The following is a 24,201-nucleotide window of genomic DNA, read 5'->3' as shown; positions in this document are numbered from 1 at the left end:
AAAGAAACAGCAGAAGTCTTTATCAGCAAATTTATCCGTGCAGTTGTGGTGAAGGTCTCCTGCAAACAGTTTATTGACCCCCGTCTTGAGTTATCCCTTCCAGGGGATGCAGCATTACCTGGGATATTAAATATTCGAATTAGCCCACCCAAATTATGAATAACGTTCGGCTTTATTGCTTCTTCCTGGTCCTGTCCTTTTTCTTTCTGCTTTGCAAATTGTCTGACTGTGAATTTCTTCCGCAGCTACTGAATCAGACCACAGCCAGCGTAGAGTAGGGGAGATGACGTTAGAAAGTCGGTGTTTTCGGCAACCTGCTACCACAGATTAATTTCTCAATGATACGACCAGGTGTACTCAGCCTCAGAAGGCAGCTCGGAGCAGCTTTTGTCTGGTTTTGGTCCAACAAGCGGTTGCGTTGGCGGGGTTGATCCATGAGCTGAGTCCTGCCCGCGGGATGTGCCGCTCATCCCTGGCTTGGGAGCTCCGGGCAGGGCGGCGGCGAGGTCCTCTGCCTTCGCCTGGTCACAAGTCAGGTTGTGTGTGTGTGTATGTTCTTACTTCTACATCTGAACATATTTTTGTTTGGGGACGGACTGATCCGAGAAGTTGCAGAGTTTCACAGGCAGAGTTCACCTGCTCTGTTTTTTAACGATGTTAATTCAGGTGCCGTCTCATTGCCATTGCATCTTGAAGGTCATGGCCTGGTTCCCTTGCAAACAGAGCTAGTTCAGTCCACTGCTGGCTTTCAGTTAGACATAAAGAGAAGATAAGACTACATTGCTTGTAGTCATAATATGACCTTAGTAAATAGATGTGTTTTAGCACCTCAGCAGGGGCAAGAGATATTTGCTTCAGAATCATTGAATCATGGAATGGTTTGGGTTGGAAGGGACCTTCAGGGGTCATCTAGCCCAACCCCCGGCAGCGAGCAGGGACATCTGCAACTGGATCAGGTTGCTCAGAGCCCCGTCCAACCTGGCCTGGAACGTTTCCAGGGATGGGGCCTCCACCACCTCCCTGGGCAACCTGTGCCAGGGTTTCACCACCCTCATGGTAAAAAATTTCTGCCTTATATCCAATCTAAACCTCTCTCTTCCCACCAGAGACCTGGGCTCTCTGAGGCTCTGCTTTTCTGCAGAAGGAGAAAAGGCAAGGTACAGGCTTCCTTTCGACTAGTTAAGGCAAGTGAAGGCAAAGCAAGAAGGATGGAAAGGTAAACCCATATGGATACCTGCTGGCAGAGGGGCAAGGGATGCCTTGCACTGGCTTTGACCTCTATGGACATGCATGCCAGGAGGGACAGTCAGAGCTTAGTCTTTCCTGGTTATGAACACAAAATGTCAACCTCTTTTCTGTTTCTGTTGTCCATCTTTGCTGGGGACAAGTTCAGAGCTTCTGCAGATGCCTGCAAAAGGGATTTCTTGGCAGGACTGTCAAAGGCCGTAAAGCACCAAAATGGGTTTCCACCACCAACAGCAAAGTGTTGATGGTGGAAACCTGGCAACTGTGTTTTTACAGCAGTTTTCAGCTGGCCTTGTTAAGGGAAACCACTGGATGTTAGGCTGAGCTTCGTGACACCTGGTCCACTTTGGCTGTGGTGTGTGCTGGGTCTGCCCTACCCTTGGCGTGGTCCTCTGAACACTTTTGGCAGTAGAGGTACTTGGCTGAAAAATGTTTCTCTGTGTCCTGCAAGGCTGCTTTCCCCAGCTTGAGTCAGGCCAGTGTGCTTAGATGGGACCTCACTTCGTCAGCTCCCTTCCACGCTAATTCTGCAGGACGTGACAGGCAGCCCTGCTCTCTCAGCCCAGCGTCGGTTTGTCCATGAAGAGATCCTCCTGGACGTGGTAAAGCCACACAGGTGACTCACGTGAGCTATGGTGAGAACAACGCTGCAGGGATGCAAGTGCTGCTTCAGGAAAGAGAGCTTGGCAGTCAGAGTTACAGGCAGGTAACTGCAGGCAGCGTGATAGGCACCGTGCAGAGTCTCCCCAAATTTTGACATCTAAAAAAAAAGAAAAGAGTCGTGGGCACAAAATCCTGTTGTCTGATGTGACAGTGGTTGTCAAAAGGACCAGCAGCCTTATGGCTCTGATTCTTTGCAGGCATTTCAGAAAAGGAGAGCTTTTCTGAAGAACTTGAAGGGGGTTTATCAAGTAGGGCTGCAAAAGTTGGTGCAAAAAGTTGCACAAGCTCATAGAATCATAGAATCATTAAGGCTGGAAAAGACCTCTAAGATCATCAAGTCCAACTGTCACCCCAACACCCCCACGCCTGCTAAACCATGTCCTGAAGTGCCACATGCACACGGTTTTTTGAACCCCTCCAGGGATGGGGACTCCACCACTGCCCTGGGCAGCCTGGTCCAATGCCTGACCACTCTTGCAGTGAAGAAATATTTCCTAATATCCAGTCAAAATGTCTCCTGACACAACTTGAGGCCAAGTTCAATGCTTGGAGGACTGTTTAATGAGCTGACCAGAGGCAGGAGTGAGTTTGAAACGAGACGGGTTGGTTAGGCGGCAGGCAGGATGCTCACACGTGTCTGTGTTAGTGAATTAAACTGCCTGAGGACGGTCCTGGGCGTTGGGATGCAGCTGCCTGTGTTCCCATGCTGCTCACGCCGTCGCTGTACACCTTCACCCATGCCAAGGGATGCTCTCTGGGCACGGTTCTGGAGCGAGGAGTTCCGTGGGGCTGTGGCCTGGAGACAGGTGGATGTTGTCACCCTGTTCTGAGGTTGGGGGAAGTGCCCAGCAAAGTTCCTGGTTATGTTTAATTTATCAGCATAGGCAAATCCTGTGGGCTCTGAAAGTGAAAACAGCTTCCTTACGTTAGACGTGATCAAGAAAGCTGAGCTGGCGAAGGATGCAAAGAGAAGAGTGCATGGTCAAAGCTGTAATATACAAAAAGCAGGTCTTTACAGTAATGTTCAGGAGGAGTATCTGCAGGGCAGGGGTTCGTTGGCAGGACCAGAGGAAAAGGCAGTGTAGTGACCGTGGCCAGGTCGGTGAGCCTGGGCAGCAGTGCTGACCAGCGGGGTGAGAATAGTCTCAGGGGTGTTTAATATTCTTGTCGGCGACATGGACGGTGGGACTGAGTGCACCCTCAGCAAGTTTGCCAATGACACCGAGTTGTGTGGTGTGGTTGACATGATGGAGGGAAGGGATGCCATCCAGAGGGGCCTGGACAGGCTGGAGAGGTGGGCCTGCGTGAACCTCATGAAGTTCAACAAGGCCAAGTGCAAGGTCCTGCACCTGGGTTGCGGCAAACCCAAACACAAGTACAGGCTGGGCGGAGAGTGGCTCGAGAGCAGCCCTGAGGAGAAGGACTTGGGGGTACCGGTGGATGAGAAGCTCAACATGAGCCAGCAATGTGCTGGGCTGCATCAAGAGCAGCGTGGCCAGCAGGGCGAGGGAGTGGATTCTGCCCCTTTACTCCGCTCTTGTCAGACCCCACCTGGAGTCCTGTGTCCAGCTCTGGAGCCCCCAGCACAAGAAGGACATGGATGTGTTGGAGCGGGGCCAGAGGAGGGCCATGAAGATGATCCAAGGGCTGGAGTAGCTCTCCTATGAGGACAGGCTGAGGGAGTTGGGGCTGTTTAGCCTGGAGAAGAGAAGGCTCTGGGGTGACCTTAGAGCAGCTGCCAGTGCCTGGAGGGGCTACAGGAAGGATGGAGAAGGGCTTTTCACGAGGGTGTGTAGGGATAGGATAAGGGGGAATGGCTGTAAACTAACAGAGGGCAGATTTAGATGAGATATTAGGAAGAAATTCTTCCCCATGAGGGTGGTGAGGCCCTGGCCCAGGTTGCCCAGAGAAGCTGTGGCTGCCCCCTCCCTGGCAGAGTTCAAGGCCAGGTTGGATGGAGCTCTGAGCACCCTGGGCTGGTGGAAGATGTCCCTGCTCATGGCAGGGGTTGGAACCAGATGATCTTTAAGGTCCCTTCCAACCCAAACCATTCTGTGATCCTATGTTACACAGGGTTTACACAACAGCAGCAGCCAGCGTGAGCCAAGTGTCAGTCCCGAGAAATACAGAGGGAGCGTGAGACTTCACGCCAGTGAAAACAATGTGGTGTTTTATATTGGATTTTCACCTTTGTTTTCAATGTCCATTAAAGACACACATTTAGCAACATAAATGCAACTCTTTCAAAGCTGAATTTCTTATTATGATTATGCAAATGTTGCAAGTTGATTAAGTCTTTGTAGTTATGTTTTGGCTCATAGCAACATCTTTATCAGCAGCATAATTCATGCTGTAGCAGTTAGTATGACACGAGAGAGAAGTATCAGTTTATTTCTTAGAGCTAATTGGCTTCACTGCATAGTTCAAAAATCACTGGCATCTAGTCAAACCCTGCTTGCAGAGAATGCACCACACTAATAAACTCAGATCTGATATTAGCTGTATTGCTATTAAATTTCAGTGAATGTGTATCCGACCTGTATCGTTATTTTGAAGCTGTGCATCGCAGTGTAAGGACTAAAACAGTCAGATCCAGGGGGTCGGTTTTGTCCATCAGGTACACGGCTGTCGCTCTTGCAGAGTTCTTCAGGAAATGCAAAATCGATTCCTTTAACCGTATCTTTATTCATGTGTTTTAGGAAGGAAAAACGTGTCGTGTAAGCATTCTCACTAATGAGTATTGGTTTGGGGAGGTTAAACAAAAGATGGGCTGGTTGTAACCCCAATAAAAAGGTGCAATTGTAAAGAAATTGAAGGGAATTTTACCTGGAGAATAAAGGAAAACGTCAAGTCTTCTTTTACATCTCAGTTTCAGGTTTAGAGAAGGTAAAGACGTGGCAGTGGTCGCCCTAGTCTTGTTTCTTTTTTCTTTTTTCCTTTTGAGTTCTAAATAGTTGTGCTTTGTTATGTGTTTGTTTAGCGCCTGCAGTTATTAAGAGGTGCCTGGAGGATGGACAGTGGTGGCAGTTTCACCCCCGCCTCGCTAATCTGACCTGGCCCTTCTGAGCAAATGTTAGCACAAGTGGCAGAAGTGGGGACAGGAGAGTGATGGATGGGGCTTAGGGAAGCAGGGTCAGTGGCAGGGGGTAGAAAAAGACCCAGGAAAGGAAAATACATCTCTCTGAAATTCTTCATCAGCTGCGAGGAAGAGCCGGTGCCTCCAGAAAGCCTTGTTCGGGCTTCCTCAAGGAGGGCACCGTGGAGGGGCCTTGTCTGCTGGTGCAGAGAAAGAAATTTGTGCAGTGCTGGGTGACCTGGCTTCTGGCATTTAATTCAGGTTTTTCGCTGATGCCAGTCTGCTTCATCCTTCCCGTTCTAAGGCTGCAGAGACAACTCTCAGCAGCAGCGATGCACGAAAACTTTCTTTTTAGAAACAGACATTTAAAAATTGCAGAGATTGGATATTGGGAATAATTTCTTTCCTGAGAGAGTGGTCAGGCATTGGACCAGGCTGCCCAGGGAGGTGGTTGAGTCCCCATCCCTGGAGGGGTTCAAAAACCATGTGGATGTGGCACTTGAGGACGTGGTTTAGCAGGCGTGGTGGTGTTGGGGTGACGGTTGGCGTTGGTGACCTTAGAGGTCTTTCCAACCTGAATGATTCTGTGATTCTATTCTGTGATTCTACAAACCTCACAATAAAATGTCTGCCTTTGTTTTATAGCAGTATGATGCTTGCAAGGGCTTGAACTGCAGAAATGCCCCCAACGCCTTGGCTGCTCATCAGGGCTGTGCCTACTTCACCGCTCTAAACCGTGGGGAAGAGAGTGTGAACGGTGCCTATGGACCAGTAAAGGTTTCTCTTCGTAATGAGATACGGGCTGAAGGCAAGCACGGCGTTATCTTTACAGCTGGCTTTCATGTCGTAACGTTTTAGGCTAATCTTCATCACGAATAAAGTTCATGGATTATTTTGTCAGTGCCGGCTAACGCGCGCCCGGCCTCTCGCAAGCCCGAGACGATGGGTGTACCTTTTCAAAAGGCAGCTGCAGGCGAGTGGAAATGAGACCTGAGGCACCGCGAGATTCGCGCCTTATTAAAATGTAGGCTGAATTCCTGACAGACACCCGCACAGGTATCTTGTATAATCTTCTATCGGCGTTGTATCTCCGCTTCGGTTTGTGTGACATTACCTGTTTTGAATAGCACAAAGGCTGGCTGCTGCTGTCGGTCCTGTTTCAAGCTCAATATTCATCTGCTCCTTTGTGGATGCCGTTTTTTTTTTATCGGGCGTCCAGAAGAGCATCGCTCCGCCGGCCCGCCGCTTCCCGACACGTCGCTTGCGTGATTTCTGGGCAGACAAGCTCAGACCTGGATGCTTTTCCTCTCCACGCCAGAGAAAAGGGACGTCTCTGGTGCCTCCTCTGCCGAGAAGGTTGATTCATGTGTAAATTACCGGTTGCCCTTTATTTACTCGGTCCGTGGAGAGTACACACGCAGATAAAAGGCTCCGTGGGTCAGGGCTGACTACGTGCCGGTTTCTCCCGTGGCCACGATGACAGGGTGAGGGTTGTTGTCAAAGATTATCAGACAAGCTCTGATGTCTTATCGGTATTTACTCACGGTGTGGCACGTGAAAATAAAACTCGGCACACGGGAGGCTTTTGCGTCATGGCGTCCTTACCGTCAGCCTTCGGTGTCGGGAGTTTTGCACCTCTGTCTTTGTACTGAAATGCTTTGCTTTAAATACCTGCTATACCTAGAGCGAGAGCATGCCCTGGGCTTCTCCAGCCCTCTGCAGAGAAAAAGCGGGTGTTATCTGAGCAAAATCACTTCGAAGTTCTTACATAAAAAAATGGCAGAGGGAGGGTTGAGCCAGTTTTGCACTGAAGCCCCTTTAGAGTTTGGCTTTGCGTGCTTGTAATTCCCAGTCACGGCACTGAAAGACTCTCAAATTCTTCCAGCACCCCGTGTTGTGTCTCATCTAACAACGTAGTTATAATGTATTTGTCTACTTTACAACTGTATTTGTATTGGCATATAAAGTGTGCGGCAGCTGGGAGCTGTGTGGGGGTGGCAGAAAGTTATTTGATCTACAAAATCAGTTACCTGTCACTCAGTTGCCTTTCACTGAAACATAATAAAGAATCATTATGGGCCTATTAGCAGGGCTGATGTAAATGCGTTTTATGTGCCATTTTCAGATCAACAGTTACCCACACAAAAGTAAAGTTGTGAAGTACAACCCTCTTTGTTTAAGAAGGCAAGTCATAAATCAGGCAGGATATTAAGCTTATGAAATGTTAAGTTCAAGACCCCGAGGGTCTGGTCTATCAGGTCAGCTTCAGCTTAGGCATCAGGGGCTATCCTTCCCTTCACTAACCAGTAGACCAAGTCATCTGCGCTAACATACTGTCTTCTACTTTTGTAACAGTGTTATGAATGCTTCTTAAAAGGAGGGTTGTTTTTTTTTTGGGGGGGGGGGGAGCAAGCCTTTTAATATATTTAAAAAACATGAAATTAAATGGCTCAGACTGGATTAGGAGAGTGAGGGTGTAACTTGTTGCGCACGGGTTTTATATCCCCAGTGAGAATTCTTTTCTTTTTCATTGTTATTAATGGTATCACATTTTTGTGTATAATATTGATGCCATTGAAATCACTTAGCAGCTTTATTTGGCAGAGAGCACCTGTCTAAAAAAAAAGAAATTTGTTAATGCTAATATTTTGAAATTCACCTCACATCCCTTGTTACTCTTCTAGTTATTTAAATTCCGTTTTGAAAATTCCCACAGTTTCAGAATCTGAGTTTCCTCTTGATCTTACCAATGCAGTTTGAAGCAAGCGTCTTCAAAGCCATCCATAAGTGCACTTTTTGTCTCTGTTTATGGACTAGCAAGGCCCACACTGGGGAAGAGAAGAAAATTTGGAGTATGGTAAAAAGCCAGTTGCTCGCAGTTTCGTTTTACCATCTCCTGCACACTTCTGCAGTTCACTTTGTCGGTTCATCCCAGCACCTCTGGTCCCTGCCATGGGGTGTACTGGTGAAACACAAGAAAGAACACTGTCCATCCTAGCTTACGTCTGGGAAATAAAAGGTTTGGTAACTTGGTCCAAAAATTCAGTTGGTAATACCCAAAACAACCCACCGTGGGGAAATGGCAGGTTACGTACAGGTGGGAATCCAGGTGGAGCATTGAGCACCCTGCAATAGCAGCTAATGACAGCAGCAAAGGCTACAGCTTGAACAAGTCTTGATTTAATTGGATTGATAAAAGCTGTGTTCTTAGCTGCAAGCTTACCTAGCTGTGTAGCATCGTTAGTTCCAGCGTGGTGCAGCCTTATCAGTATAAAAACACATTTTCTGAAAGGTGCGTTGGTAACCCAGTCTCAAAAATACTTAGGAGAGTCAGGAGAAGGATGTGGTTTTTTTGGTAATATCAACCTGTTTGTATAGTAACAGAAGTGAAATATTTGGCAGTTCTGTATGTATACAAATATGCTTCATGTATTTAAGTGTGGAGCATAGTACACAAATACACCATTTACTTAATATAAGCAACAACATTCTGTGGCAATTTTCCTAAGGATGTATTTTATACATCTGTGAGGATATATATGAGATGTAATTATATGACAAATAAAAATATTTGAAGGTAGTGAACAGATTTGTTTATACGCGTAGTCATTTACTTACCAGGACAGCTGATCTCAGAGGCAGAATTCTTGTTTACATTGTGCCACAAACACGCATTCTATATGTATCGAACTATACATAACAGCAGTGAGCAGATATCGCTTGCTAAAAACAAATCTTTGCTTCAGAGAACTGAGTCCACGGAGTACGTGAGTGCTGTGCGTTAAGTTATGGTATCGACTGAGCGAACGATGCAGCACAGTTAACTAGGTGTGTGGCTTTCCTGAGCGGGACCCTACGTTGTCCTTACCTTAAAGACAGAGCCGAGTCACGTGTGCGATGTCAGGGTGAAAGAGGGCAGGTTTTCGGGCGGGCTCAGCGCACATTTGTACGTGAGAAATGTACGCGTGGTTGCACGCCCGGTTTGTGTTGGCAGCCATGGCGATTCATGAGCACAAATAAGTAAATACGCTACAAATTATGTATGCACTTAAACTGCATGGTATTTATGAATTTGCATGGCGTTTAAAATCCCTGGCCTTGCAACCTGATGGGAGAAAGAAGCAAGGGAGGTCACAGAGCTAAAATGACTTTTGGCAACTTCACCCGTCAAGTACTGGACCACAGCGAAGAGGAATTATGGCTGCTCGCGGATTTGTGCTTGCCATTACCTTAATTAATATCAAACAACTCGTGTGCGGTCTTAGAGCTGGGTGATTATTTCTAAGCAGCCCCGTTCCACGTTCATGTAATTAAATGGCGTAGGGAAAGTTCTGTTGTTTGTCATCGTTCAATGAAGTCACAAAGGCAACAACGGAAGTAGTGTGACGTCACAGAGTCGGTGTAACAGTAACTCTTGTAGCTGTGCATCTCACTGCGTTCTGGATTACTTTGCAAATAATAAATCAAATTCCTCCTCAACGTGACACGTCAGTAATTTCAAATTTGATTAGCTGTATGTGAAGGATGTTGATACATCTCTACATGAACTAATCTTTGATAGCTCAGCAGACTGACAACCTCAACACTTATGATGCCCCTTTGTGACAGTGTGGCACACTGAAATAATGTCAAGCTACTTAAATCTATAAAACCGTGGGGATTCTGGTTAGGGTACGGCTCAGCAAGCCTGACTTTGGCCCGTTCCTCCTAACAGGATCCGGGACATGGAGTAACGAAGATTTTTGCTGGTTTTATTTTTAATGTCATCAATGAAAACTGATGGGCATATCTACATCATCATGGGCCATGCCCGCAATTTCAAGCTTCCAGGTGAAGGAGAGAAATCCCCAGGGATCCCCAGGGCATCTGATCTCCACGACTGTAGAGTCATGAACCGTGCCACGTGTAAAGGAAGGCAAAAAGCAGTGGTTTTAAGCACGGCTACCCGATGTGGAGCATTCCTCTGTTGCTGGAGCTTTGTGAAAGTCCCAGAATCACAGAATCACAGAATAGTAGGGGTTGGAAGGGACCTCTGTGGGTCATCTAGTCCAACCCTCCTGCCGAAGCAGGGTCACCTACAGCAAGCTGCACAGGACCTTGTCCAGGCGGGTCTGGAATATCTCCAGAGAAGGAGACTCCACAACCTCCCTGGGCAGCCTGTTCCAGGGCTCCGTCACCCTCAGAGGGAAGAAGTTCTAAATGATGAAAAGTCCCAGCTTTTCATCATTTCATAGTTAAAACTTGTTACAAATTCACAGCTCAAACGTTCCTCTTAGCAAAAGTGCCAGAGAAGGACAGATTTATGTTGCCACTTGCGTGAGGATTTATCTTTATTTTCTTTGAAGAGGCTGCAGGGGGGAGCTACATGGATTACAAATTTGGCAATTTTAAATGAAACTGTTTTCCAGTATTTATTTTTAAAGAGCAAAAAGCCAAATTCTTTTAGTCTTGTTTTTATTCTGACTTCAGATTTTTCACTCTTATTCATACACTTTATCCACATGAAGTAAAAATTAGTCTTGTATCAGTTCATGTGTGGTGAGCCCTTTAAAGAAAACTCACCATTACCTGCCTGTTACCTGAGAAGCCTGCCAGCTGGTCTGCTGTGCTTAATGACATATTGCTTCAGATCTAGGGGAAGATATTTTGAAGGGGAAGAACATGCAAAAACCCAAAACATCAGTAAAGCCCAGTGACTGTTGCTCAGCAAAACAATTTGTGCCTGGTGCACATCTGGCTTTCTGTAATGGGTTAGCTGCTCAGTTTCTAGCTTGAGAGGGTGAAGTATATGGGATACAGCTATTTAGGAGGGGAAACGTCTGTGCTAGTGCCCAGTTTGCGTTCAGGACAAAGGAACAGAAGAGTTCTTGTCCTGAAAATCTGACCAGAAATTGGAGAGTTTTTGCCAAATGCTGGAGAGGCGGACACACACCAGTGCACCGTCTCTTAGAGCAAATGTGTATATGCCCATGGCAGGAGACGCAGGGTTTTGCTTCTCTAGTGTCTCGTGACATTAAAGGGTACAGACAGATGCGTGGGTTAGGAGTCTCAGCTGGAATAAACTGAGGTGCTGTAGTGCTGTGCCAGTTCAGACCCACGGAGAACTGGGATTTTGACGTTAGCAGTGTTTGTACTGTGCAGAGCAAAGGTGCGGCAGCCCATGGTGGTGAGCGAAAAATGCTCCTGCAGGTACCTACAGCCACAACCATCACCGCTGAGTCCTGGAGGTTTGTTGGGATACGGCACTGGTGAACAGTTTAAAAGATACCTGGCCATAAAACATGGGTAAGAGCGTGCAAGGTGTGTTATCTGAACGGTAGCATGATGCACGAGCAGCATAAATGTCGTAAATATGCCACGGAACGTGGAGGTTTGTACAGGTGATTGCCTCTTTGGGCGGATTAATGGTTTTGTAATTTACCTGGCTAGTTACATATTTTGTGTGAGTATTAGGTACCCACTGTTGAAACTGAGCCTTTTTATGACTTGGCTGGACTCAGCAGATTCTCTGCGTTTGAAATTGATCAATTAAATTGTTGTTTGGGGGTAATTGATTCTGTTTGCTGCGGAGTGGCCTGTGGCTATGTCGCCCTTCCTTTTTATCTCACTCAGAGAATACTGTCACGTTAGCGCAGAAATGCATGTGCTGACAGCTGAAGCAAGGAAAAGGAACGGCGCGTGGTTGGTGGTGGTGGGCTGATGGTTGGACTTGGTGATCTTGGAGGTCTTTTCCAACCTTAATGGTTCTATGATTCTGTGGTTGTCATTCCAGAATAAGTAACTTATTATACGTCATGGCATCATACATCATGTAAAGTAAAAATTTAGATGCAATGTTCTTTCCAGTAGGATTATCATTAAAACTGCCATTGCTGTGTTCATGATGTCGTGTCATGATGTACTGTCTTTTTTCACTTGTTGATGATTCACTGTTCTGTTAACCAGCCCTCAAGAAATAAGTCTTAGCGAAAGCCATGGCAGCAGACTTCAGGGATGAGCCTGCCGATGCACGTGGTGTGATTACAGAATGATCCTGCTTCCAGTGACCGGCCGTTCTTAGCTCTAGCAGTGTACAAAGTTTTCGAAGTTTTAATTGATTAACGTTACCCGCTACTCTGCCCGGTGACCACAGACCGCTTGAAGCTGGTGCTAGAGCAAACAATGGCAAAGTGCAAACATCCTGTATTTTATACTTTTGTGCTTCTACATGTCCTTTGAGGACAATTTGTTGCCTCCAACCAGTGCAGTTCTGCAGCTCCTTTCTTGCACCACAAGACTTGCAGAACCGTGGCTTGTGCTTACAAATATCTGCAGGGTGGGTGTCAGGAGGATGGGGCCAAGCTCTTTTCAGTGGTGCCCAGCGACAGGACAAGGGGCAATGGGCACAAACTGAGGCACAGGAAGTTCCGTCTGAACACGAGGAAGAACTTCTTCCCTCTGAGGGTGACAGAGCACTGGAACAGGCTGCCCAGGGAGGCTGTGGAGTCTCCTTCTCTGGAGATATTCCAGCCCCGCCTGGACAAGGTCCTGTGCAGCCTGCTCTGGGTGACCCTGCTTCAGCAGGAGGGTTGGACTAGATGACCCACAGAGGTCCCTTCCAACCCCTACCATTCTGTGATGCTGTGATTCTGTGATTCAGCCCATCACAGGTGTTACTCACCTCCTCAACTCATCTCAGGACTTCAGGAATTTTTGGTGAACTGTCTTAGGAAAAAGTTGCAGTAAACCCATTATTTTGGCTTGACACGAGGTTTATTTTGAACGGGTCGGAGACTAGAATAACTTGCTGTGAAACAAAGGTCACCTCACCTAAATGACTACAGGAGGGATCCCACTGGTGCACACAATGTAATTAAGGGATTCACAACCTCTTCAAATTACTGCCGGTCATCATCTCATGAAGGAATAAAATAATAGAAACAGCTTTCAGTTGCCTTGTTGTGTACCTCATACATCTATCTTTCCATAACAAATTATTATTTCTGTATTATCTCTCATTCTTTACGACAATCATAACAGCATAATGCAACTAGGCTTTTGGGTTGAAAGAACGGTCACCATAACGTAGGTTATGATAAAAATATGTCTCGTAGGTTAGTAAATATGAGTGACCATTAGAGGTAGCTTTGCTTTTCTTTGGCTAGTGGGAAGTTAGGTGACCTGGAAACTTTGGATGTAAGAAACCACATGAGTGGTGCCTTCCCACTGGCAAAGATCAGAGAGCCAGCTCAACTGTGAGTGATTCAGTGGTAAAAGATCATGGCTTGTGGTGAGACTCCTGCCTGCAGATGTTCGAGAAAACCCTCCTTGGACCTTGGGAACTCCATAAAGGTTTTTTTTCCTTAATGAGATTAATTCCCTGCTGATGTTCTTTAAAACAGCCATTAATTTTTGCTTTAAATACCTGTGGGGGTTTTATCCCGACACTTAATTTCATTCACTACCGATGTAATGACCGATATACATTTCATAGCATTGTACTACATGAGTTTCCCACATGCAAGCTGTATTACATTCTCCTTCATTTACTCATTGTACTGCAGTATAAGTGAAATTACTTCACGTTCTGCTGCAAAAGCCCAGTCTCTTTGGGCCAGCTCTCTCTACTCCCTGCTAATAGCTGCTGCTCAAAGAAGGAGTCCAGTGGAAAAACTCACAAGTGATCCTCAAAGGCAGCACAAGACTCTACGAAAAAGAGACAAAAGCTGTACCAGAGCAGCACCAATGAGCACCATCCCCCCCACAGTTTCACCCCTGAGCCATTCTGACATTCACTAAACTGAGTGTCCTTGGCTTGTCCCTTCAGCGTGTGTGCTTCAAATATTCTCTTCATGCAGTTTTCTGTGTGTAATTTGTTTTCTTTAACCACAGCGAGACAAAGAAGGGAAATTTTATCATGCTATGCTCTCTTGCTGCAGGTCAGTTGCAGGGGTGGAAATTTCGGATCCACAGTTTGGGCTCAGACACGCGGGCTGGTGAAGCGAGGTAAAGGAGAGTATCAGAGTAGTAGATTGTCAGCTTCTCCATGAACCCCAGCTGAGGAGAACGAAGCACTAAGCCAGTCCGAGCTCTCTGCCTCTTCTCCTTCCCTGTGTCTGCCCTCCTGTGTCCAGACTCTCTGCTGTCCCTCATCTCTACATCTCAGCCTCTCTTTGCAGCCAGTTTCCTGCTTTTCCAGGTCTTTCCTTCACCTGCAAACCCATCTCCTTGGTGTTCCCATGCCTCTTCTCTCAATCACAGAATCCCAGCCTGGCAGGGGTTGGAAGGGCCCTCTGGGGATCACCCAGTCCAACCCCCCTGCCGAAGCAGGGTCACCCAGAGCAGGCTGCACAGCACCGCGTCCAGGCGGGTCTTGAATATCTCCAGAGAAGGAGACTCCACAGCCTCCCTGGGCAGCCTGGGCCAGGGCTCCGTCACCCTCAGAGGGAAGAAGTTCTTCCTCATGTTCAGACGGAACTTCCTCTGCTCCAGTTTGTGCCCATTGCCCCTTGTCCTGTCGCTGGGCACCACTGAAAAGAGTCTGGCCCCGTCCTCCTGACCCCCACCCTGCAGATATTTATGGGCATTTCTAAGGTCCCCTCTCAGCCTTCTCTTCTCCAGGCTGAACAAGCCCAGCTCCCTCAGCCTCTCCTCGTAGGAGAGATGCTCCAGTCCCCTCACCATCCTCGTAGCCCTCCGCTGGACTCTCTCCAGTAGCTCCTCATCCTTCTTGAACTGGGGAGCCCAGAACTGGACGCAGTCAATTGCAGACCATGCAGTCTTTTTGCATGGTCGATCTCCTCTCTTCGTCCACTCTGCCCCCCAGGACTAGTTCTTCTCTCTGTTTCCATCTGGCAGCTTTTTACCCCCTTCTCTCCTTGTTTTCCCTGCTGTTTTGAGCCCAGGACAGAGTGCTGCCTGTGCTTAGTTCCCATGCCTGGTGCCACAGTGGCCTGCAGCATCTGGGAAAAGCAGCTGCCAAAAAGAGAGCCAGCCCTGGGCTGCAGCTTGCCCATTACACATAGCATCTTCAGAGGAGGCTTTGGCCACTTCGGCTGCCAAATTCTGGAGACTCTGTGCTGAGCATATGCAAATGAGACTTTTCAAAGGCTCGTGACAAGGCAAAAGCTGGGTGGTTTTTCATGGGAACTGCAAAAGGACAACAGGGACCCTACCTTCCAAATTTCAAACTATAGCTGTGAAGAACAGAGACGCTGAAGCTGCTCAGTGAAATTCTTCGAAGTTCTTGTAAGGCTTGCTTTTCTTTTTTCTTGTTTGTTTTTTTTGTTTTTCCCCAACAGAGACAAAACATGTTTTTCCTCAATCTTATTTCCTGAAGTGACTAAATCTTTTTAGCTGAAACATAAAAAAATAATAATCAGCAGCCTGAGGCAGAGACAGAGCATGGGAATTTTCATCCCAAATACTTAGCTTGGCAAAATTTATAAGCAACTGAAAACAAGACCTTATAAAGGGAACAGTTGAGATCCCCAACTACAGAAGATCTACTCGCATTATAGACAAAAGTCAGAGAAGAATATCTCCGTGACCCATTTGGGATACTAAACCGAATTAAAAAGTGTTTTCATAACTCAGAAATCCACAAGAAGTAATGGGTGACCTAAGGCCACGTTTGGTTTTAGCGCTTCTCAGGCCATACCAAAGCTGTTGCATCTAGTTGATGTGCTAAGCATGCCTGTCACAGATTTATTTTATTAGTTTTGTGGTGGTTTTTTTCTAAATGAACCTCTTTTTTTGTGAAACTTAATTTAAATACTTGCACGCACATTAGAAGTCCAGCCCAGTCAGCACTGTGCAAATGCAGCGGCACGATGCTTGCAAGATGCATCCTTACTATCTCACATGCCAAAAATGTGATAATAATCACAGGTGAGGTGGTTCTTCACAGAATCACAGAATCACAGAATGTTAGAGGTTGGAAGGGACCTCTGTGTGTCATCTAGTCCAACCCCCCTGTCGAAGCAGGGTCACCTATAGTAGGCTGCACAGGACCTTGTCCAGGCTGGTCTTGAATATCTCCAGAGAAGGAGACTCCACAGCCTCCCTGGGCAGCCTGGGCCAGGGCTCCGTCACCCTCAGAGGGAAAAAGTTCTTCCTCAGGTTCAGCTGGAGCTTCCTGTGCCTCAGTTTGTGCCCATTGCCCTGTGCTTCATTCAGACTGGTGGCAAAAACATTTCCCACCTGCACCCCTGTGCTTAGTGTCGTGGGGCAAGCCAATGAAACACCCATCTACAAGAAGGGCCAGAAGGAGGATCCTGGGAACTGCAGGCCTGTCCGCCTGACCTTGATGGCGGGGAAGATTATCGAGTGTTCATCTTGAGTGCGCTCACCGGGCACGTGAAGGACAGCCAGGGGATCAGGCCCAGCCAGCATGGCTTCATGAAAGGCAGGTCCTGCTTGACCAACCTGATCTCCTTCTATGAGCAGGTGACTCACCCAGGGCATGAGGGAAAGGCTGTGGTTGTTGTCTACCTGGACTTTAGTAAGGCCTTTGACACTGTTCCCGCAGCATCCTCCTGCAGAAACTGGCTGCCCATGGTCGGGATGGGTGTACTCTTCACTGGATAAAGAAGTGGCTTAATGGCTGAGCCCAGATAGTGGTGGTGAATGGAGTTAAATCCAGCTGGCGGTTGACCACGAGTGGTGTTCCCCAGGGCTTAGTATTGGATCCGGTCATGTCTAACATCTTTATCGATGGTCTGGATGAGGGGATGGGGCGCTCCCTCAGTAAGTCTGCAGATGACATCAAGTTGGGTGGAAATGTTGATCTGCTCGAGGGTAGGAAAGCTCTGTAGGGGGATCTGGACAGGCTGGATCAGTGGGCCAAGGCTGATTCTATGAGGTTCAACAAGGCTCAGTGCCAGGTCCTGCCCTTGGGTCACACCAACCCCATGCAATGCTACAGGCTTGGGGAGGAGTGGCTGGAGAGCTGCCCAGTGGAAAAGGACCTGCGGGTGTTGGTCGACAGCCGGCTGAACAGGAGCCAGCAGTGTGCCCAGGTGGCCAAGAAGGCCAACGGCATCCTGGCTTGGATCAGGAATGGTGTGGCCAGCAGGAGCAGGGAGGGGATCGTGCCCCTGTACTGGGCACTGGTGTGGCCGCACCTTGAGTGCTGTGTTCAGCTTTGGGCCCCTCACTCCAAGAAGGACATTGAGGGGCTGGAGCATGTCCAGAGAAGGGCAGCGAGGCTGGGGAGGGGTCTGGAGAACAAGTCTGATGAGGAGTGGCTGAGGGAGCTGGAGCTGTTCAGTCTGGAGAAGAGGATGCTGAGTGGGGTACCTTCTCACTCTCCACAACTACCTGACAGGAGGGTGTAGTGAGGCGGGGGTTGATCTCTTCTTCCAGGTGATCAGCGATAGGAATGGTCTCAAGTTGCATCAGGGGAGGTTCAGATCGGATATTGGGAAAAATTTTTTTACTGAAGGAGTGGTCAGGCATTGGACCAAGCGGCCCAGGGTAGTGGTGGAGTCCCCATCCCTGGAGGGGTTCAAAAAACGTGTAGTTGTGGCAATTTGGGATATGGTTTAGCAGGCACGGTGGTGTTGGGTTGACGGTTGGACTTGATAATCTTAGAGGTCTTTCCCAACCTATGATTCTATGATTCTATGCTGTGATAATTGCACCTATTGCCTTACTATAACCTGGAGAAATCATGGCAGTGGATGGGATGCACTTCGACCACGGGGGCTGTGGATCTGCATTCCTCGCTCCCTGCAAAAGAGCGGGAGCATCTTGTCGCCGTGCGACGTGGGGCAGGGTGTCCTCCACGCCGGGCTCTGTGCGGGTTTCTGCAGCTGCAGGAGACACGACCCCAAGCTTCAGTGCTCCTCTCCTGGCTGCGGCCGTTGTCGTGGTCTTGCTTTGCTGAAGGCTTTTTGGCACGGAGGCAAGTCCCGGGGAAATGCGATACAGCTGTATTTTTGCCGTGGTGTGTGAGCTCTCAGTGGGAGGAGAGGTAAGTCCTCTCTCCCGGACCCTTTCCTCCCCATCCTCCCCGTTGCAGACGCCCAGATGCTCAGACCCCAACACGGGGCAAAGCCCCCCCAAGCTGCCTGGCTGCTGGTGTCCCCACGACGCAGAGACCCACCGGGGAGCAGACCCCGTGTTCCCGATGCCCCATCCCCTTGGTTCGCACGGCTCCCTTGCTCGGAGGCAGTCCCGTGGGCTTTCACTGTGTCTGAGTGCGGACCTGGAAAAGCCACATCCCAAAACGCGTGAGGATTTGGAATATGTGCGCTGTAAAGCTCTGCGGGGTTGCTGCGGAAAGCAGCGATCGCGGCTGCAGAGATACCAGCGCAAAAGCGTTCGTGGCGTTCTGGTGCTGGAGCTGACAAAGATGTCAAAACAGATGGGGATGTTGTTGACTGCAAGTTTTTTGGTTTTTAGTCAGCCATAGATATTTCTCTTTTCGCAACAGACTGTGAAAGGGGGGAAAAAAAAAAAAGTTTTCTTAATTTAATATGGCAATATATTGCGGTTGTAACATTTCATTATCCCCAGACTAACGGGGAATGTGCTGTGTGTGTTCCAGCCACAGTGCAAGTTTTCCTCAAGTGCTTATGTATGAGCTCCCCTCTCACTTCCCTCTACAGGAGATTCAGTTTTCATATTAACTCGTTGCAGGATCTTTTATGAGCGGTGACTGTCACACTGTGCTTGTCTGTGCATTTCTGCATGCTGATATTGCTCTCATTTAGACTAACTTCAGCTCCCACCTCAATCTCGGTTTTCCCCATGCAGTTTTTTCCCCTAATATATCAACAGTTTGTTTTAAACTTGTTTTGAAAAAAACAACCTATGGTGGTTTAGGCAAACCAAGCCAAATTGGAGCAATAAGTATTAAAAGATATACACGGGGCACAAACAAAAGAATTCCCCAAACGTATTTAAGTGATTTTCTTCCTGCTTTTTTAATATAATATTTGTGGACCAACTGTGGCAATAACTGATAATTTTAATGCAGGATGACATAATTCCAGTTCAGTGATTCTTCAGAGAGAAATTACCCTGACAACTTCTTTTCATTTTGTTCTAATTTTATGAAAAGAAAAACCTTGAGATTCTTGATGTAAGGAAAAGAAAATAATTTGAGTCACCAAGTTTTGAGCTCATTTAAATATTTCATCTCCCTTCCACTTCCAAATATACTTTCCTGGCAGGTTCTTGCGTTTCCAGCTCCAGCTCCCGAGGTTTACCATCCTTCTAGCTGGGAGAGGCAGAACTAAAGTTTTCTTCAGAACCCACTAAATGCTTCACAAAAGATCTGTACCATGACACGAGGGATCTTGCTTGTTTTTTCTGGGAGCTCCACAGTCTGACTTAGCAGCACTGGTTCTGCTGGAAGACTCCACGTGGAAAAATCAGTTGTTAGATCAGGGCTGTATTTCGAAATGAGAACTGCGTTTGGAAACGCACTAAGGTCATTAAGCTTCATCATTTTCAGTCTTTGAGGGTTTGGGGTTTTTTTTTTCTCTCTGGCTGATAGGGAAATCATAAACTGTTTTGTCAACATTGAGATGATTGTGTCAGCTTGAAGATACGGCTTTGGAGCTTGATGAGTTGGGAATCTGGGGTATTTTTTTAGAGGGTAATAGTGAATCAATCCCTATTTTGGAATAAATATGGTCTCCCAAATGGAGCTTATTTAATTATTGCAATGGTTAAAAGAAATGGTTAAAAACTTTGCCAGTCTGCGGTTTGGATGATTAAAACTGGGTTAGCAGAAAGACCCTGATTTTGCGGCTGCTTTCTGTCCAGTTGTGTTGTTCCTGTAGATGCGAGGCAGGACCTGATCTGCATTTGCTCCAGGAGAAACCCCTGTCCGTCCCTCACCCCAACGGTTCCTGGGTCCTGCTGAGCCTTCTCCGGCCGTATCTCAACGATGGGACCCCACCGGTCACATGTGCAAACCCACAGCAAGCATCCCCTGCTCTTAGGGGTTCGTTCAGTTGTGTTTCTTTTCTCCTTATCATGAAGTTCTTATTTCCCTTCACGTTCATCCCAGACTTCTGAGCCCTCCCTCCTGCTCATGGCAGACCCACCTCCAACGCTCACACGCGTGTGTCTGACTCCCGTAGACGGGGATGTCAGGCGGGGCGTTGGCAGACGTCAACACCTTCGCGACGCCCAATGCGTCTTCTTGCCTTGTCTTCATAGAGTGCTTAGAATCATAGAATGCGTTGGGTTGGAAGGGACCTTTAGAGGTCATCTAGCCCATCTTGGCTGCCTTCACTCGGCCCGCGGTGCCTCGCTTCGCTGCTGCCATGCCAGCCTTCACCACCTCCACGTCACCGCGGGGCTGGCTTGAGGCCCCTGCATCCCAAGCGTCACCCACCTCTGGGTTTTTGGTGACATTGTTCAAGAGCGGGAAGCAAGGCGTGCACACAAGGGGAACATGTTGAGTGCTTCCGGACAAAGCTGCCGTTTGCTGCAGCGAGGAGGAGGGTTAAGCGGGGAGCGAAGCACAGCTTTATGGTCATTAATCTCAGATTCTCCCTCTAATGACATCTCTGAGGTTAAGTCACAGGAAGTGTGATATTATTCAGTTTAGTTAAATTTAGCGTAATTCACATCTGCAAAGCCTTTGCGAATTAGCGTTTCATCTTAAATTGCCGGTTTCCATGATAGGGCAGCTTCAGAGTATCCTGCGTTACATCTTGATGTCTTATGAATTAGGGTGAAAGCCGTGCGAAGTGACAGAAAAACTCAAGTTTCTGAGTAGTTCTGAGGCAAATATGCAATTAATTTAGTTTGTGGCACCAAGCAGCTGGGATGGCACCCTTACAAAGAATTATTTCCCCCTTTATTTGCTCTCCCAGCGTAGGCGCTGGGAATGGCCGCCGGAGACGGGCTCTTTTGCAAAGCCATGTTTATGAGCATCGGCATTTACCCGGCGCAGCAGATCCTCGCCACACACTCAGCCTCATCGGGCTGTAATAGGTGCAGACCCGTATTGATTACCGTGACTTGCGGGAGAGAAAAATCTTTGCGCTTCGGATTGGGTATAAATTATAAACAGCGTCTCCGAAGGCTGTGAGTTACAGAAATGGCATTCTTCTGAGACAGCGGCATGTAAAGCTGTTGTTGTAGAGGTTATTAACTTTATGATTGCAGCACAGGTGTACTTGACCCACAACAATGATCGCTGTCCATAAAATCCCGCTGTCTGGGTGCAATCATCTGCCTTCTTCAAGAATGTTCGTTAGCAATGCCCAGCAAAGGTCGTGCTAATAAAAGAAGGTTAACGCTCACCGTATCGGTGTAAATTCACTGGTGAAACAGCACTGCCTTCTTGCCATCTTTCTCACTAATACGGCTGCACAGGCTCCTGTAAGTGGGTCGTGTAGGTCTTAGGTGTACAGGCTGTACGTGAGTGTGTAAATAAATATTTGTGTGTTTATGTACGTAAATACACAGCACCTGACGAAATGCAAAGGAGAAAAATGTATCTGGTATGGGTTAGCCGTAAATGACTTATTGCAAGTGCGCAAGGGTTATTCACACCCCAATTTCAAGACTTTTTTTGCGTTTTTTATACTTACTTGACAGAATCAAGATTTTATCAAAATACACAGTCTGTCGGTAACTCCCAACACTTGTATTTTTAAGTCCATTTGTTACTTGGTGTTTGTGTTCTGGTGGCCCAGCTCCATCTTCCATGGCATTTTACAAATTCAAGCATGTTTCCTTTTCATGGAGTCACTGAAACGTGCACGGATTTTTCCATGAAACCGTCATTCTCACCTAGAAGATCAGCTCCTCATTTCTCTGCTCATTCAGGGTAGAGCTGCTGCATTTTCACAAATGTGTCCTCTTTTCTGCCCTCACCACCACACTTGGGTGGCAGGTGCAGTCTGTGTCCAGCTGTTTTAAATATCTGCCAAAGCCAGATCTGGGACTTTCTTTTCCTGTTAAGAAGGAATAAGATGTGGAGAGGGAAGATGTGTTTGGTGGGCTACTTCCAGCAACTGTAAGACAAAGGTGTTGGTGAGGAGAGACTGGATGGACACAGTGGCAGCCAGATTGAGGAGGTCTTGGTGAAACAGGGCTGAAGAAAAGTCAGGAAAAAGCAGAAACTGGTGAGCCAATTGACAGGAGAGCTGGGGGTGGTGGGTGGATGAGACGCAACAGGATCAGGTCCAGGTGGTGGCCAAGAGTTCGAGAAGAGCTGCAAGGTGGGCAACTTGTGGAGGAGTAATTCAAAAGTGCTGGAGAAGTATATGTCCTGGAGAAATAGATGTCCCGGATGAAAAAAAAATGTGCAAGAAGTTGGAAGAGATTTCAGTGAACTGAAGCCTCAGGAAGGAGTGAAGAGGACGTTCCTCCCCCTGAGGCTTTCACGCCTACTCAGCATTACGGGCCAGGGGGAGGCTCTCTATCTGCATGAGACCCGTGAAAGTATTTGTCCTGTCAAGCCCAAGGTGTTTCTGAGTGTGTACAGACGCGATGCAGTAATAAGGCGTAATCTTTAAGGTCAGGAGCTGAGGTGTCTGTGGAGCTGAGACACCTCGGGGGATGATGAGCAGCTGAATCGGGATTTCCAGCATCACTTGGGTTTGGGCTGTTAAGTTTCACCTCTCTTGATGTAAGGGGGGGTGACTCCTTTTGGGCAGCTGGTGGCTCTTGGAACAGGTGTCCAGCAGGAGCAGGAAGGCGGGTGGACAGCCCCATCTCAGCCCTCCCCTTGCTCATCCCGTTTCCATCGTACTGCAGCAGCAGCCATCAGGGCAGGAGGACCGGGTGCACATGAGTTTTGCTCAGCTTTCCCCCAGGAGCAAAGCCAGCATTCACAGAATCACAGAATGGTAGGGGTTGGAGGGGACATCTGTGGGTCATCTAGTCCAACCCTCCTGCCGAAGCAGGGTCACCTACAGCACACTGCAGAGGACCTTGTCCAGGCGGGTCTGGAATATCTCCAGAGAAGGAGACTCCACAACCTCCCTGGGCAGCCTGGGCCAGGGCTCCGTCACCCTCAGAGGGAAGAAGTTCTTCCTCATGTTCAGACGGAACTTCCTCTGCCTCAGTTTGTGCCCATTGCCCCTTGTCCTGTCGCTGGGCACCACTGCAAAGAGTCTGGCCCCATCCTCCTGACACCCACCCTGCAGATATTTAGAGGCATTTCTAAGGTCCCCTCTCAGCCTTCTTCAGGCTGAACAAGCCCAGCTCCCTCAGCCTTTCCTCACAGGAGAGATGCTCCAGTCCCCTCACCATCCTCGTAGCCCTGCAGAGGCAGTGCCTGGCTTCTCAGAATTTTGCCTTCTGACCCATGACAGAATTATCCTCTGAAGGAAATCAGGGGGAAGTGTCCTTCCTGTGGCTGCTCCAGGGATGCTGTGCACCAGAGGACCAGGCAGAAGATGGGTGGTGCCAACGGCACGTTGGAGGGGGTGGGTTGGGCTGGGTTGATTTGGGTGGGGTTGGGTTGGGTTGGTTTGGATGGAGTTGGGTTGGTTGGGTTGAGTTGGGACCAGCCAAAGGCAACAGTCATAAGATGAAGCAGACGGGTTAGTGAATACCTTTCCTGTACCTATGAAAATGCTCTGGGCTCATGTTGACTGTAGTCCTTGACCTACACAGATAGAACAGAACACTGTCATCCAAGCAGAAATTTCTGTTTGAAATGTTCCTTATGCAGAAGACTGGAAACATTCTCCACTGAGGGGGGAAGTTAATTTATTCACAGAAGGCTTATGATGTATGAGTTCAGATCCTTGCTGAAATTATTAATACACAAGGCCTTTGCTGTGGTGCTTCATGCCCCATGAGTGTTCCCGTTGCAGTTTGTTCCTTAGACATGGGCTCCTTCCCGTCCCTGGGAAGACCTCCTTTACTTCCACAACTGCCTGTGTGGGCACCCACACCAATCTCCAAGCTCTGCTCCTGGCGTGAAAGAGGAGAAAATTATATCCGGCTGCTTTACTTCAAAATTGCTTTATTGCGATTGCTAATCTATGTTTATCCTGCTGGTGATTATGGACCTTCCTTCCGTCTTTATTAGATGGGGTGTCTCTACCATCACGTAACGCGGGCTTTTGGAGCGTTGCTGCCCTTCCTGGCTGCTCCGGGTGCAGGCGCTGCCATTTCCACAGCGTTGCCTTGGCTGCTGTGTTTTTGGGAAGCCCCAAAGCCGTGTCAGTTCGTGCTCATGCTGCAAGTACAGCTCTTCCTCGGGTGACTTACATAATTTCATTTGCTCCGTGGGTTTTACAAATATGTGA

The 24,201-nt window shown here is 48.0% G+C and overlaps 1 protein-coding gene across 8 annotated transcripts in view; it reads left to right on the top strand.

Moving 5' to 3' along the window:
* Positions 1-24,201, top strand: part of ARB2A (ARB2 cotranscriptional regulator A) — a 284,994-nt gene that overhangs the window by 244,966 nt on the left and 15,827 nt on the right. The window contains exon 11 of one of the 8 annotated variants that reach the window (XM_075411663.1): positions 5,630-5,869. The exons of the other annotated variants lie outside the window; for them this stretch is intronic. Coding sequence (XP_075267778.1) covers positions 5,630-5,637 — 8 coding nt within the window. The 3' untranslated portion in view covers positions 5,638-5,869. Of the gene's footprint in view, positions 1-5,629; positions 5,870-24,201 lie in introns of those variants that run through there. 8 annotated transcript variants of the gene reach the window in all.

This window comes from Opisthocomus hoazin, chromosome Z, assembly GCF_030867145.1.
Source record: "Opisthocomus hoazin isolate bOpiHoa1 chromosome Z, bOpiHoa1.hap1, whole genome shotgun sequence".
NCBI lineage: Eukaryota > Metazoa > Chordata > Aves > Opisthocomiformes > Opisthocomidae > Opisthocomus > Opisthocomus hoazin.
This window is presented reverse-complemented; position numbering and strand designations above follow the sequence as displayed.